At 38.3% G+C, this 18098-nt stretch overlaps 1 protein-coding gene across 1 annotated transcript in view; it reads right to left on the reverse strand.

The window, feature by feature from the left end:
* Positions 1-18098, reverse strand: part of ulk4 (unc-51 like kinase 4) — a gene marked incomplete at its 5' end in the record, with an annotated part of 224362 nt that overhangs the window by 27961 nt on the left and 178303 nt on the right. Inside the window, one exon of the mRNA XM_081389791.1 lies at positions 15611-15796. Within this exon, the coding sequence (XP_081245917.1) occupies positions 15611-15796 (186 nt within the window). The remainder of the gene's footprint in view (positions 1-15610; positions 15797-18098) is intronic.

The raw sequence follows: 18098 nt of genomic DNA on the forward strand, positions 1-18098 counted from the left end.
TAAGGATAAAGAAGACATGTTAAAATACTGTTTTTGCACTACAAACTGGGATGTATTTTTTGATTCATGTAGAGACCCTTACGAATTAACTGACTGTATTACCTCTTATATACAATTTTGTGAAGAAACAGTTATTGACACTAAAGTGGTTAAAGTATTCTCAAATAATAAGCCATGGCTCTCTAAAGATTTAAAGAAACTCCTTAATGAAAAGAATCGAGCATTTCGTGAAAATAATCATGAGGGTTTTAAAATTAAAAGGAATGAATTGAGAGCCATGATACAAAAAGCAAAAATTGACTTTAAATGTAAGGTAGAGGATCAGTTAGCGAATCAAGATGCAAGGAGTGCTTGGCAAGGCTTGAACAAGATGATGAGGCGTGACTCGAGAGATGTAAATAATGATATTATTATAGGGATAGATGGTTTTAAATGGGTAAACGATTTGAATCTGTTTTATGGAAGATATGATGAAGCTGATAATAGAAATAAGATTAAAGAAATCAGTGATAGGATTCCAGTGGGGCCGCCTATTTGTTTGACAAGTGATCAGATCAGAAGGTCTCTTAAGTGCATTAGGCCCTATAAAGCACCAGGTCCAGATGGCCTTAAGGGCAGAGTTTTAAAGATATGTGTAAATGAACTAACTAATCCCTTAACAAAATTGTTTCAGTTTTTATTAGACTTACAGATAGTACCAAATGCATGGAAGTTATCATTTATACGACCCCTTTCTAAAAAAGTGAGAGCGAAAAATCTAGAGGACTTTCGTCCTGTGGCTCTAACATCAATACTTGCTAAATGCATGGAAAGGGTAGTTAGTTATCACCTGAAACCATACATTTCAGAGCAATTAGATGTATTGCAATTTGCATATAAACCGCAAAGAGGGACAGAGGATGCAATACTCACTTTGGTTGATACAATTGCTAGCCATTTACAACAAGCGAAGGCTTATGTGCGTGTTCTTTTTATTGATTACTGCCTTTAATACTATGCAGATACATCTACTCTTGGAACGTCTCTTTGTTCTTGGTGTAAATGGAGGAATAGTACATTGGATAAAGAATTTTTTAACAAATAGACCACAGCGAGTATGTGTACGGGGGTTTAAATCCGATATTATGTTTTTAAACACGGGGGCACCACAAGGATGTGTCCTGTCACCTCTGTTGTTTTCTGTCTATACAAGTGATATAAGAGTGCAGCATGAGAATTATAAATTATACAAATATGCAGATGATATGGCACTTGTGGCACTTTTATGGAAAGACTGTGTACACTTTGAGTACGAGGAGCAGGTTTTGAGACTAGAAAAAATGGTGTGAAGCAAGTTCTTTATTGATAAATGTAAATAAAACAAAAGAGTTGATTTTAAATTATTCAGAGCCTGTAACAGAAATCATGTTATGTGATCAAACAGTTGAAATTGTGAAGACTTTTAAGTATTTGGGAACCATGATTGACTGTAAATTGATTTTTTCTGATAATGTGAATCTTATTTGTAAGAAAGCAAATCAAAGGCTATTCTTGCTAAGGAAATTGAGAGAATTTTCTGTAAGTCAGGCTGTTCTGCAAAGAGTTTATATAAGTTTAATTGAGAGTGTTTTAGGGTATAATATAACTGTGTGGTTTGGGCGAGTTACATCTGTGAATAAAGTAAAATTAGACAGAATTACAAGAGTAGCAGGAAAAATTATAGGATCTAAGCAGAAATCAGTTGCAGAGTTATATCAAATTGCGGTTCAGAGAAAAGCTTGGACTATAGCAAGAGACACAACACACCCCTTGAATCATGTTTTTGAATTATTACCATCACGTCGTCGCTACAGAGTACCAAAAGCGACCAAAGCAATATATAAACAAACTTTTGTACCAAATGCAATAAGTCTTTTGAATAAGAGGAATGAAATGTGAATATTTTAATTATTGATGTATATTGTGTATTGTGTATTGTTCATTGTTTTGTGATTGTATGGCGAGACCAAAGACCAATTTTCAGCTAAGGCTGAATAATAAAGTTCTACTACTACTACTACTACTACTTTGGAAGTCTTCATGTTAACCTGCATGTTTGTTAAAGATCCTTATAGAAACCTTGTAGAAAATGGCAAAAACGTAAGCAAGAAGCTTCCTAGTTTATCAGCAGTCTACAGACCCCACTTGAAGAATGTATTTTCAGCCCTGAGTTAACATCTACCAATTGAAACCGGTTGGGAGGGACATACCAAGGGGCTTGTCCATTTATTTAATAGCCAATATTCATTTACATAACAGTCATGATTTACTATACTTTGCAATTAGCACTTGACTGGACAAAAAGTTGTTAAGTGCAGGGCGAGTTATGTTTTTGGTTTGTTTTCCCAAAAGGCAAGGACTCAATTTTAAACGTGTATATGCAAATTTGGTCAATTTTACCTGTAAGCAAATGGACTAAAAGAAACAAACCTCTAATTCTGATTATTTAACTTCTTGAGATCTTTTGGTCCTAACTCTTATTCATCAACTTTCTCATTAAAACTCTAACATTACCCATCCTCGGAATATGTCGATCTGCAGTGGTCTTTGCTGACTCATAAACAGCATGCACTGACTCTTCTTTTTAAACACAGCACTCTGGTTACTCAGAACATATACTGTTCCTATTCTGACCCAATTTTTTGAGTGGCCCGGGCATGAAATGGAGCCCTCTTCCTCTTTAGCCTTTGTACTGTTCTTTGAAAATCCCTTCATCATGTGCTGGATCTATTTCTGATATTATAGAGGCAATTAGTGAGGTCTTTGATGGCTTGATAAAAATGAGCATGCATAGATTTTACAGCACTGCAATTAATGAATACTAATTAAAAGGCCTTTGTTGATGGCTGGGGTGAGAGATGGATGAGTGAGCTTGGTTTTTCTTGCTTTAATTGAAACCCTTTGTCACTTGCCCACTCGCGTGTGAATAAGTGCTCTCTGTCACTCCGAACAATGTAAATTAATTTGCATCATTTGCATAAATATAAAGCTTTTTTGCATAGGTGGTGAAAGCAGTCGGATTCATAAAACATCCAACCATCACTCGCAAGTTTGTCCGATTGAATAATCCATGCTCGTACAGGTTTACGTCAAACCGGCTTCGGTTCATCACTCTTTCATATTACTGAATGTTCCGAAGACAGCAGAGTGACGACCTGTCTTGCTGTATGGTGCGGGAAGCGGAAGGAAAGAATGATGTTTGAAAGGATATGTGTAGAATGTGTCATTTATTTGGAGCCTTGCACCTCTTAACGGAACTAGTGTGCTAGAGCCTTTCATATAATAATGTTACCAGATCTAGGTCAATCCAATTTCGATTTGACAAATTCAAAGAGAGAATTTTGTAAAGAAGACAGTTTGTAGAGTTTTTAGTACAACAGATTAGCCTCTTCTACCACATTTAACACATTAGGTAGTCTCAGCCTCAGATGGCACATCCACACACCACCCACATTCCCTTGATGCACATTGTACACAAAACCTCAAAGCACTTTGTTGTGTTTAATGTATCAGGTTGATATTATGCACACTTTTGAGGAAGAACAAGTATTTGGATTTGCTAAAGTTAGTGGAATTAGGTTATTAGCATAAAATCTCTAACAGATAAGCTTAGTTTTGTTAGAGATGCTAAGTATTAGGAAATATATGCATAATTGTGTATGGTGTTCAAGTTATATTTATGAAATTATGTACTTGTTACTTTTAAAGAGACAGACATTTTAGACAGAGACAGACACTGGTTCCTCCAGCTTGTAAAGTGCAGGTTCATTATTCCCTTAAAAAAAAGTATTGTGGTAGTACTACGGTATAGCTACTATCCAGTGTACTTCTATATACCACAGTATTGAATGATTACCCAGTGGGTTTTTTTTTTTGTGATACTGCCACATCATTGTTTGAATATAATTGACTTCACATAAACCTATTCATAAAGAACATATAAAAACAAATCAACCTGTGGTTGGTCGCATTGCATATCAGTAAACCAGTCTTTTTCAGTCTAAGTTGGACTTGGCTGGAACAAACTGCACTTTAGACCACAGCTTATGTTGTTAGACAAAGGTCTGACTAGGGTAGACTACATGTTGGGTTTCATAGTCCATTCTTCCATTCTCCAAAGCAACCTATGTAGGGATGCAGCAGCCTATCCCAGAGTATCGGGCAGAAGGCATAGGAAACATCCTGGATATACGGTGGTTTCATGATATTACACTGAATTTGACATTGCTCTTGATGTGATAACCTGTCCAATCAGAGGCTTTCACCCAAATTAAGATGAGGTCTACAGGTCCTGGCTATTAATCAAAAATATTAGCTATGTGTACTGTATCTACTGTAGAGACTAACACCACCTCAGACTCAGACTCAGCTCACACACCTGAGCTGAAACCTCAGGCATTAAAAACTTTTTATGCAACTGTGCAGCACGCAGCGTACGAACACTCAAATCACAATGCGTGTGCTGTTTCTGGAGCTGATAATTGTGTGAGATAATGCAGATCTATGCTGATAATAGAAAGCTGGAGAGCATTGTTTTTACTGCAGACACCATGCAGAGCGGATAGCACAGATGGGATAGAGGACAGATAAAAATGGATGGAGAGAGCAGGGAGAGATGGAGAAACAATACAGTTTTGCCTTTGCTGTGTTGGAAATGGAACATGACATTGACAATGCTGAACCCTACAAAGTCAAACTAGGACAAGGTCAGTGAGGAACAACAGTACAATTGTTGTTAGGGCTAGTAACATTTATATTATAGTGGAGTAAGATCTGCTAGATTAATCAGTATTACATTGATTTAGTAGGAAATTGTATCCAATGTATACCAGAATAGCACAAAGTTCAGCTGTAAACTGCAGTCTTGAATTTGATGCAGGCAGCTTTATGTGGATAGCCAATGGAGTGTGACATGGACCCTTGAAGACTAGACATACATGGACCCCTAGTGAAGACAAGACATGCTGCCATGATCATGGGGATTATTTCATTGGCTAGCCATTGTTTGATTAGGAAATCCAGCTTACAAATCGTTGAAGGATTCCAGTTTTGAGATGACAAACACCTGGACCAGGAGCTGCAAAGTATATTCAGACAGGTCTGACTGTCCTAATATTGTACGGGCACAAGTGATGGTAGAAACCAAGTGTGCCAAGTGAAGCAGTGTATTTCGAGAAGAGGAGGGGCCCAACACTGAACCCTGAGGCACCCCGGTGGTTAGGTGATGAAACTTAGACGCCCTTCACCTCCAGGAAACCTTGAAAGATCTGCCTGTGGGGTAGGGCAGTTTTAACATAAATTTGAAGGGGATAACATCCTCACAAGTAACAAATGCAGGAAAGATGATCACCAATAACTGCACAGGAAAATTGTCAATCGCAGCAAAGTCACTCCTCCTTCCTGTTCCCAACCTCATCGACAATTCAGCTCACACCTTCGACACAGCAGTGTGGTATCCAGGCCTGGCGGTTCATCTTTCGAAAACAAGTTTTGCCCATGGAGGAGTGTGCAAATGTGTGTTTGTGAGCGGAGGCCGGTGGCCCGAGGCACCGTACCTGGGTCAATACTCTTTCATGCTGCAGCTGGGCTGAGCGACGAGGCCATTGTTGCTACTGTCACGCTGTGAGGGGCTCCAGTCTGCAGGGGTGGCCACAGCAGAGCTAATGAGCACGCCTCTGAGTCCCAGGAGTAGGAGCTTGCCGTGCAAAAGTGTGTGCATGTGTTTGTGTGTGAGCGAGCGTCTGCTAGCACCACTGTCCTGCTCCTTCCTCTGCATTATTCATGCACTCGATACACACTGCCACATTCTGTTACCCTGAGAGCATTGTGTGATGTGTATCTCAGGGAATGTCTCCCTGCGTCCGTCCCTTCTCTGTCTCTAGCTGTCTCCTCGTTCGCCCCTTTCGTTCTCACCAACAACTCGGTGAACTGATTGAGAATGTAGAACAGCAGCCACACTCGTGTCCTTGTGGTCCAGGGCTCGTCACAGCAGGGGAGACGAAAATCATAATGATGAGAATCATGTTTTTGGGCTTTTTGCCACCTAATATTGACAGGATAGTGCTTCCCTACAAAGGCAAAAGACCTTAACTCGCTAGAGTGTGGAACTGAGAAAAATTACTTTAAAGATTTTTAGTTGTCCCGCCAAATTTATTTTAGGTAGGACACTGGAAATCTGGCAATTAGATGTTTTAGTAATGAAAATGATGTACATAAAAAAATCTTGAGCTCAAACTTGACTTTTGACCCCTATTTTAAAGTTACTGTACTCTGCCTTTGTATTGTCAGCAAAAAGTGAGAAGTCATGCAAAGGCAAAAGGCCTTTATCAACTTTATCAATATTTTAACCTTTAACCACATTATCAATATTTAGTTGCTGATCACCATTAACAAAATCATTATAGTTAACACCTGTATAAAATCTAGTCATCATGGCATTTATTTTGTATGATTTACAATTACTTATAGCCATCTAATTATTGCTATCCTGTGCTTTGGTTGCATTCTGATGGCATTGTTAATACATTTGACATGACAAAATACCTCCATAGATATATTAGTCCAGCGTTGGCTAGACCGTGTTTAGGGCGGTGTCGAAGGCGCCGGCGAAGTTTTGCCACTCTGCCAGCTAGATGCATGAGTGTTTCAACCAGGTCCGGTACCCGAACTGGGTGAGGCGGGGCTTTAGTTCTTTGTTGTATTCATCTGCTATGGCATGTGTAACAATTTTCTGTCAACTCTGCATGTATCCTTCACAATTGATATTGCACGTTTGTCGATGGAGCGGGTTCAGACCATACTAAATGTTCTGACTGCGTTTGTGCAGGACAAAGCTCTGAGGACATCAGAAGTTAGAGGGACTGATGACAGCTGTACAAAGTACACAGGCTACATACTCATTTCAATTTTAATGGACAGTAAAACAAAGGCAGATAACCGTACAATCTGATAGGTAGCCTTATTTGATAGAACACCGTCACAGTAACTTCATATTGACGCGCGACTAAACAAAGCCAGAGTACCATAACAAAGCAAAAGAGCGGTAACTGGTGTTACGGTGTTCTGCCTTGGTTTCTCATGGGCTTTTGGAAGTTACTGTTAAGACAACTCATTATTTTCTCGAAAAAACAACACCATTGACTCAAGATACTTATCCACATGATAAAGGAGGTCTTGAATGTGCCAAAAATATAAATAACTCATTTTCGACCAAAAACGAAGTTACGGTCTTTTGCCTTTGCACGGCAGAGTGGGCAGAGGACAAGAAACAGAATCTGCAAATGATGCAGATTTGAAAGCTTGCTGGCCACAGGAGAACCATGGTCAAATATGATGGAGCATGCGACCTAACCCCTAGGTTACAGCAGAGGTGAGAAACTTATTTAAAATGCAGCAGGTATCTGGTCCATAGATATGGCTTTTATGGTCCTCCAGAGGAATTGTCCTCTTCTCAACAATTGAGTTATTACTCGTAGCAGTATCATAAGCGATACAGTAGTAATGATGCTTGCCTTACCAATTACCACCAATCAGAACTTTGTGCTTAATGCAACTAATTGGCTGTAATATAGGAAGTCAGGGAAAGTTTAAACAAAAAGAGTCAAACTTCTACAGATTCACAAATAAAACAGCTATATCAAAAAGCAGAAGGTTATGAAGGAACAAACAGTGTCATTTGCCTGTGAGAAGGAAGCTAATTACTCATGCTCAATGTGGATTAGAGCAGAGCAGTATTCTCTAGAGACTGAATCATTAGGTGGAATCAGACATGACAATAAAATACCATGCATACAGCAACACATCAGAGGGATGCCAAGAGAGAGTATGTGTGTGTGTGTGTGTGTGTGTGTGTGTGTGTGTGTAAGAAACGCCCGACGGGGTGATTTATCTCCAGAAGTCTTGGAAGGCAGACAGCAGATGAGGGCAGTAATGTGACCAGGTCATTTCATTCCATTAGCACTGCAGTGACAGAGCCTGTGTGTAATTAGGACAGGGACAGCAAGTCATAAATCAAAGAGGACAATTTAAAACACAAAAACAACAGACATGCTTTAGTGCATAAAAAAACCCCACACACAAACAGAGATGGACGTAAGTACTCTGAGGTGCCATCAAATGATCGATCATGGCAACACATGAGAATTATTGTGTGACTTTTTCAACATTTTTTGATATTGTGATTAATGATGGTGTTTGCGCTGTTCCTTGCAGTCTGATTTATTAGTGTTGGGAGAGAAACTATAGAGATACTGTATACAGTGACTATTAGTTTGGTTATACCAAATAAAAAAATCAGCTAGATGACCATTTTACACTTTTAGCTATTTTTTCCCACTTATAAATGTGATACAGATGGTGAGAGGTGACAGCACATGAAGATGCAATGCATAGTCAAAGATGACAATCTGACACATTTGTACACAGTCAAAAAAATAGCTTGGAAGGAACTAGTTCTATCAACCGCCATCCCAAAGTCCACAAAATCAGCAGTTCATTAATTTGTTGAGTATTTGATCAGTCCAAAATGACCAGCAATCACATCTATAGCCATATGTTCTGCTAAGGGCAAACAGACAGCACCTTTACTGAGTGTATTCTATGATCAATAAAGAAGCACCAGTCAATCGCATGCTTTGTTAAACACAAATGGCACACTATATATGTATATGCAATATATATATATATATATATATATATATATATATATATATATATATATATATTATGTTTCAGTGCTTACAAACACACAGTCCTCTCTACCACACCTTAACAAAAGAAAGCCATTATTTACATCTTCCTCTAAATCCAGGATGAGAGACACAGAGACAGGTGGAGACAGTAATAAACAGACAGATAAAAGGAGAGACAGTGCTAAAACAACAGAAGTGTTGTGATCTGGCTCGATGACACTAATGAGGCCTATAATAGCTCTTGATGGAGGGAGAAGATCCTAGGGGGGCAGAAACGGGGGTGGATGATCGAGAGAGAGAGAGAGAGAGAGAGAGAGAGAGAGAGAGAGAGAGAGAGAGAGAGAGAGAGAGAGAGAGAGAGAGAGAGAGAGAGGCTTCCACACAAGCATTTGGAACACTGAAGCACACATTACACTGTGAAATAGATTACACTGCACACATTACAGTGACTAAAAAAAGTGTTTGGTGATTACACAAAAAGAGAAAGCGAGAGAAAGATGGGAAAAAGTAGGAAGGTGTGACAGATTGGTAGAGCACTTTAGTAAATGTGGCAAATTCGCATGACCAACTTGAGCCAGTTACAATTCATTAAATTGATGTGACAGTAAAGACAAAAAATGTTAAAAAAAGCAGCACAACTGTTTTCATCACTGAAAATAATGAGAAATGTTACTTGAGCACCAAATCAGCATATTAGAATGATTTCCGAAGGATCGTGTGACACTGAAGACTGCAGTAATGACGCTGAAACTTAAGCTTTGCATCACAGAAATAAATAAAATTTTTAAATATATTAAAATAGAAAACAGTTCTTTTAAAATGTAATTATATTTCACAATTCTTTCAACATTTTGATAAAAATAGATGTAGCCTTGGTGAGCATAAGATACTTTTTTCAAAAATCTTACCAAACCCAAACGTTTGAACTTTAGTGTACACTGACTTTATATTAGCCAGAGATATTTTATTTCCCTGAATAATACACACTTCTCATTCAAGGTGTGTGACCTCAGTAGATTCGTACTTGAATGTGTAAGAGAAATGTGTTGATGAGATATCAGCCCTGGGCCACTGCTCTAATATAAAAATCTATGGTAAAGGGGTCATGAACTGAGAATTCAAATTTTCCTTGATCTTTTGACAGTTAAGAGTTTGTTATACTATAAAAACACCCTGTAAGTTTCAAAACTCAAAACTTCCTTGTTATTCCAAAAACTGCTTTTAATGAAACCAAGGCCAGAAAACGACAGGATCTCAAAAGTGGAGACTTGTGACATCACAGGGCAGCAAAAGACCGCCTTTGCAGAAGAATATCAGCGCCTAAGTCTACATCACTGCATCTTTGGCCCTACCCACTGGCGCGTTAGTGAATAGTGACATGAGAACGAGAAAAGATCAACACAGGATCAATACCATTACCTTCCAAATGATCCTAATGCTAGGAAAGTGGTTTTTTTTTTTTTTTTTTTTTTTTACAACAATGTGAATGTCTCAGCAGTGCATTATTTGTCTGTATCCGGTGCATTTCACTGTGGATTATTTGGTGAATCAGTCGTAATTTCAATGAAGGCTTTGCAAACAGACTTTTACGATATGGATCTGCCAGCAATGCCACAAACTTGCAAGAAACCATGTTCATTCTAATGCCTGATCTGTGATCAGTGATTTCTGTGTAATCAAGTTCAGACAGATAATCTTTCTCTCAATATCGTTCAATACTGTTTATGCATCAGTAAATCAAGCTAGTGAGTGAATAAACGATCAACTTCACATCGTTTCTCGTAGGATGAAATTAATCTTATTTAAACTGTGATTCAATTATATACAGAAAGCAATCAAAGAATGCTCCCTTTCCAATCGCCCAAGCTGTCAATCACACAGTGCGAGTTTATCTGGACACTCGTCAACGCTCGTTATGAAATAATGACGCTGTTACACTGCACAACGAAGCTCTTATTGTATTTACATTGTGTTTGCATTGTTATTTGGTGAAAGCATTCGTGAGAGTGCAGAAATTGATGATGTGAGCATTTTCATCTGCTCAATGCTAATCATTGCAACATTTGATGGAACTGATCTAAATATAATGCTTTGATCATAATTCAGCGTTTACACTGAAGTCTCACAGCAGACACGCCCCTTCAAACAGAGCGTTCAAATTAGAGGCTAAAATCAGGCTTGGAAAAATGCCTTTTATTTCTAAATTATGATAATTTTTTATATGAAAATCATACTAACATTATAGGGGCACCCCAGGAAACATTCTAAAATAATAAAATAATCCAGTTCATAACCCTTTTAATATCTACAAAAACAATTGTACTGGAAGCAGATGTACTGAAAGCAGAAATCATGTTTTAATTGCTGTCATGGAGTTCATCTTCCTGTAAAACTGTGTAATTGTGTGAGAGCGATATGCTGTGCTGGTCTTTCTGACACCGTCATTCCAGAGACTAGTAACATAACCTTAACTGAAAATATTTCTCTCTCTGTCTAGACAGTATTCCACGTCTGAAGCTCAGAGCAGTTTGAGATTTGTTTGCATTCAGAGGAACTTATTCAGTTCTTATCAGGAGGGGAAAAACTGATGCAATCAATGACGGGATACCAACATGAGAGACAAACATATTTCTGATGTCAGGGTTTCCACACATTTTGACCAATTAATTTCCATAACATTTGTTTAAACTTGTTCAACACAGGTGAATAAGGTGAAGAAGCACCTACTGTATCCATTAGTTTTTTTTCTTTGTTATTTTTCTTGTGTTTATGTCAGAATGTTTTTTTTTAAACCACAACCTAAGTGTTTATTTTACAGATATATTTAACAATATCTTTTGCATTTCTAATCCAAACAACGTCAAACTTGGAACTGCACTTACTAGTGCCCGTAGCAAGACACCTGTCAAGTTCGAAATCCATCGGTCTAACGGTTTGAGAGATATGCGAATAACAGACACACAGACAGACACACAGACGTTTCTGTAATTTATAGATAGACAGATTAGTCCAACCATTTTTAAATAACTTGTGAACAAATTCACAGAAGAGCATGCCCAAATGTATGTGAGGTTATGGGCCTTATTTTAACGATTTAAGCGCATGGCGCAAGTGCACTCAGGGTGTGTCCGAATCCACTTTTTCTAGTTTAATGACGGGAAAAATGGTTGTCGCGCTCGACGCAAGATCTAAAATGGTTGTCCCTATTCTCTTAATGAGTAATAGGTGTGTTTTGGGCATAATGTGCAATAAACCAATCAGAGTCTCATCTCCTATTCCCTTTAAAAGCCAGTTGCGTTCGCGCCATGACGGATTGCTACTTATATTGCGGAATATGCAAGGGGAATGAATGAACGCTTTTCTAGCGAGGAAACGGATCTGCTCGTGCGCGAGGTTAAAGCGCACAAGTAGATCATCCACGGGACAAGCCGGATTCCACCATATCTTTATGTACACAATAATAATCTTTTACATTGTAATCTTTTTATTTTTTAATACTTGGCATGTTTGTGTGCTGCTGCACACACTGTGTGTGTAAAAAGCAGAGTGTACATGCGTGTTGTGCACCGGCCTATAGGCGCATATTACTAAATGCACCCTTTAAATAACAAAAAAAAAAAGTGACTTTTCAGTTGGTCAATGGTCAAATATTGAATGGCCAAGCGAAAAGCAGGAAACACATTGCAAGAGCAAACTAGATGAGTGCTTCCTGCCGAGTAAAAGTCACAACCTCCACATAGGAGTCTACCTATCTTTCCGGATATCCACACTGAGGTGTCGAGATCCTGGACTAAGCCTGTTTCTGCCCATGTCTTGAGTCCCTCACTATCAAACTATTCATCGATTGTGGACTAAATGAACACAGGTAGGGAGAGATGCCCAGGATTAAAGAGACACTTGCCAATTATCTCTCTCCTGCGTCGGCATCGTCCTTAAAGGTTCCGACGCCACACACCAAGACATCTAAAAAAAAGTACATCCTGAATTTTTGGTTTCTGGCCAGAATTTCCATTCAGGTGCATCACTACCTTTAAGTATTAATTTTTGCATTGGTCTGATACTACCTGCCATGCTTGCTTAGCTCCCCATTTTGCCAATGTCATGTTTGGCCTCAATAATTGCTACCTGTAGCTATGTTTATTAATATTATTATTATTAATATTTTCCAGTATGATTTCTAAGAACTAACTGGAACCAATCAAAGTCGACTGATGAAGTCATTCTTTACAGATAATTTTGAAATTAATTAAATTCCCTGAATTTCCAAGGTTGTCCATGACTGTAGGAACCCTGATTGCCTTAATTAACTTTTGCTTAATTGGACAGTGGTGCCATTTCAGCAAAAAAAGAAAAGAAAAAAGGAGAGCAATTTTATCCACAGAAGCTCATAGGAATCTGAGTTTATTTTTCAGTGCTTGAGTGTCCCTGAAGTGTCAGTCTGAGTTTGTGGCTGGGCAGTGTGTGAGTGATTTGTTTGGATGAGGTCACTCTCTTCTCTCTGGAGTCTGCCAAAGCCAACAGCTCCTATCCAAATATCTGCAGTGTTTCAGCGCAGATGAAGTCATCAGAACACTGATGACTCAACCACAGGCAAGGGGCGCATACTATAAACAAACACACATTCCCATGAGCAAAGGATACCCATATATTCACACACAATAACAAATCCACAACAACATGTTTTCCAAACCACGCACGCACACACAACAGACTCCCATTCCTTGCCACCGTCGCCTTTGACTTTTGGCTTGTTTATTTGGGGACACTTTTAAAGCGCTATATAAATAAAGGTGACTTGACTTGACTCTCACGCAATAAGAAAGGAGGACCTTTCCTGGATCTTGGAGTGTGACCATAACACTAGTTTTATTTTATCCATTGGGAATTGACTGTTTTTTATATCAGTGGTTCTCAACTAGGGGCCTCAATAAACTTTCAAGAGGGGTCTCAAGACTTTCTTTTTCTTTGAAGAACCATGTTCCTATGACCTAGGAAAAAAATGAGGTATCCTGATTTTAAAAGTGTGATCTCCAGACAAGGAAAAGTCATGCAAATAAATAAAATCTTAAAATTCAATGGCCACTTTTTTTCATAATGAAAACACACTTTTCCAAGTTAAAAAAAAAATATATTTTAGTGTGAAAAAAAGAAATAAACAAATAATAAAATAATCCAGTAAATCATGACATCATTGGGCCTTTGAATATTGTTGTGCATAATGGAGGTCAAAAGCTCAAGAATAATTGCTCAATATGACAGGAAATTGGATGAGAGGTGCTGAAAATGAAGTGTTCATAGTAACGGAAATTTCAGAGGTGAAGCAAGTGGTTGAATTTTACACGGGGTTTCCACAGGGGGGAAAATTTTTCCAACACTTAGTAAATAGAGTCAATTTTTAGTAAATGTTGACCGACTGCATAGTGCAAATGAAATAATCACATCTAGGCATGATTATGCAAATCTTCTCTGCCTTGCAAATTATAAAATAAATGTTTATAGTTAATCGAGGCAAACTGTTGAAAACATGGATAACGAAAGGGCTCCTGGGATTAATCCTGATTGAAAAATCAGTCATCCTCATGGTCTCGCCCATCATAAATAAGAATGATCAATGACACGCTGACTTTCACACAGCCAATGATAGTGTGATGAATGTAAACATCCCTGCTGTGTTATTTTCATCCAGACTGATGATTTATAATTCGTCCTTGCTGATATTGGACAGTCCCCTAATCAACAAATATATGCAGATGAGAGGATCAAGAAAGAGAGAGAGCGGATTTAAACGTGCTACTGTACATTTAAGACTTCAATATATAAATGACCTCAGTAATGATCGGCTAATATATTCACATGTAGACACAGAAAGAAAGAAAGAAAGAAAGAAAGAAAGAAAGAAAGAAAGAAAGCAAGAAAGAAAGAAAGAAGACATCAACAGTCATGAGGGTCTGGGTGCCTCGTTCTGTATGGTTGTAACCAACCTCTCAACGACCCAGAAGGCCACACTGCACAGCGAGCACAGTTCATGCCCTCTCACCACACAAACATACAATATTAAAGAGAGGGATCGACCTGCCACACACAGACACATCACATATTGAGCCGACACACTGATTCTGACAGCACCAGAATTTAAAATAAAAAATAAATTAAATAATAAAAAAAACCTCCCTGCTTGTTCCTCTTCCAGAGTCACAGAAAAGTAAGCTCAAAACTCAATTTCCTTCATATGTGATCTCCTGTTACTCTTTATTACCATTCTTATTACTGTTTAGAGACTAAATGGTGTATTAAAAAAAAAATCAGAAATTTCATTTGAACTTTAATTTATTTTGTAATCTTTCTTTCTTTTTCCTCTGCTTAGAGTTAACATTTAGCTACTAAAAGGGCCCCTACCATGCTCATTTACCAGTACATAATTTTGTTCAGGGGGTCTACTAGAATTGCTTACATGATTTATTGTTTATCCTGCCCCGCTGTGTAGTGACAGGTCTACCGCTTAGAGCGTACTGAAGGAAGGATAGGCTACACGAATTTACTATCATTTATTCTTTATATATGGAAAACTCTCGGTGCTCCAGATGGCCAATCCGCCCCAGGGCCCCTTTGTAACTCTGCAGATTGTTTACATGCACAAACAGCCATATTACACACTAAAGGAAAGGTAAAATCAAAAAGAGCATAATAGGTAAAATCAAATAAGAAAATAAAAGCCAGTTAAATATGCATGCGTATATATTTAGCTACTTAAAATACACATATCCAATGTCCCACTTTGCCCATATTCACCATACAGAGCAAAAATGAACTGTTCGCTTTTACTGCAACACGTTATGAATCATTCACATTGCATTCATGAGTACAGCTCAGCTGGTCTCAGATCAGCTTTTGCACGCACTTACCAATCGTTTCAGCAGGCGGAGCAGTAATTTCTGCTGTCTGGGCTCAGTGTGCATCTGCAGTGCGTGTGCCAGGCTGAGCATCTCCTCCGACTGCAGGCGCTCCACACCCTCTCCTCCATACAGCTGAGCCAGCAGAGACACACTGTGACTGGCCTCCTCATACACCTCACTGTCATTACACGCCAGCTGTGGGAGAGAAACACGGATATCTCAACAATTCACATAAAACACACTGTGATAATGTATATACCAGCACCAACAAATGATGCACCTCTTGATGGAAATAAATGTTGTGATGGTATTTCCATCAAGAGATGTATACATTTTTTTGGTCAAGATCTTGTATTGACAGTGCAAGAGTCCAGCACTCTGTAAAGTCTCCTCCAGCACATCCCAAAAACTTTCAATGAATGTAAGGGTTGGACTCAGAGGTGCCAATTCATGTGTGAAAATGATTCTTCATGCTCCCTCCCAACCATTCCTTCACAATTTGAGCCTAATGAATCTTGACATTGTCATCCAGGAATTTATCTTCCTACATGGTTGTTTAAGAAATGAAAAGCTACACACACCATCAATTAGGGTTAGAAGAACTGTTGCCAAATGAATAACATGCTAGAGACATTATAATCACTGCAATAATGATCCAATAATAGACTCTTAAGCATTTGCCTATTTAAATCCAAACAGAAACCTTTTCTTCTGGCCGGGCAGTGTATATTACATACAAACTATTTTTACATTGAAAAAATTACACACTGGTCTACAAATAGCAGAGTTAATAAGAAAATCTTTTCAAATGTTCAATATACAGTTGTGGTCAGAATTATTGGCACCCCTGGTAAATATGATAAAATATGGCTGTAAAAATAAATCTGCATCGTTTATCCTTTTGATCTTTCATTCAAAACATTTGCAAAACTCCAACCTTTTATTGAAGTAAATGAATTGAAAGTGGGGGGGAAATCACATTATGAAATAAATGTTTTTCTCCAAAACACATTGGCCATAATTATTGGCACCCTTTTATTAATTATTGCCTTTTTGCAACCTCCTTTTGCCAAGATAACAGCTCTGAGTTTTCTCCTATAATGCCTGATGAGTTTGGAGAACAAGAGATCAGTTGAGAGATCAAGATGCCCTGCATTCCTCCATACAGAATATCTCCAGATCCTTCAGTTTCCCAGATCCATGTTGGTGCTTCTTCTCTTCAGTTCAGCCCACTCATTTTCTATAGGGTTCAGTTTAGGGGACTGGTACGGTCATGGCTGAAGCTTCCTTTTGTGCTCAGTGACACATTTTTGTGTTGATTTTGATGTTTGTTTTGGATTGTTGTCCTGATGGAAGATCCAACCATGGCCCATTATAAGATTTCTAGCAAAGGCCATTAGGTTTTTATCTGTTGGTATTTGCTAGAATCCATGATACCATGTATCTGAATAAGATGTCCAGAAACTCCAGCAAAAAAAATAGGCCCACAACATTAAAGATCCAGCAGTATATTTAACCGTGGGCATGGGGTACTTGTTATCCCTGTTAGCACAAACCCATCTGGTGGCTTTGCTGCCAAAAACTCTTTTTTTTTTTGTTTCATCTGACCATAGAACCTCATCCCATTTGTAGTTCCAGTCGTGTCTGACAACTGAATATGCTGGAGTTTGTTTTTGGATGAGCGAGGAGGATTTTTCTTGAAACCCTTCCAAACAACACGTGGTGATGTAGGGGTTGTTTGATTTTTTTCTATGGCTTTTTGACCCCAAGGCTCAACTAATCTCTGCAATTCTCCATTTGGGATCCTTGGAGAGTCTTTGGCCACTCAAACTCTCCTCCTCACGGTGCATTAAGACAATATAGACATGTCCTCTTCCAGGCAGATTCATAACATCTTTAGTTAATTGGAACTTCTTCATTTTTGCCCTGATGATGCTGGGGATTTTCAATGCTTTAGCTATTTTCCTACAGCCACTTTTGTGAAGCTCAACAATCTTTTGCTGCACATTAGAACTATATTCTTTGGTTTTACTCATAGTGATGGATGATTAAGGGAATTTGGCCTTGAGTTTCCTCATATTTAAACTCCTGTGAAACAAACAAGTCATAGCTGGACAATTTCCTGTTTACTCACCCTGGTGTGATAAAAATGTAAATATTCATGAAAATATACTTCAGAGATTATTTTACTCTGTTCTAGGGGTGGCAATAATTGTGGCCAACAAGTTTTGGAGAAATTATTTCATAATGTGAATTTCACTCCACTTTCAATTCCTTTACTTTAATGAAAGGTTAGGGTTTTGTGAAATCTTTGAAAGAAAGATCAAAAGGATAAACAATGCAGATTTATTTTTACAGCCATCTTTGATCATATTTACCAGGGATGCCAATAATTCTGACCACAACTGTACCTGCAACTACTGTATATAGCAGTTCGAAAGAACAGGCTGAATTATTGAACAGCTGAGCTGCAGCCAAACTCTCCCTTCACACAAAT

The sequence above is a fragment of the Scardinius erythrophthalmus genome (genome assembly GCF_964197995.2).
Source record: "Scardinius erythrophthalmus genome assembly, chromosome: 16".
In the NCBI taxonomy this organism is placed as follows: Eukaryota; Metazoa; Chordata; class Actinopteri; order Cypriniformes; family Leuciscidae; genus Scardinius; species Scardinius erythrophthalmus.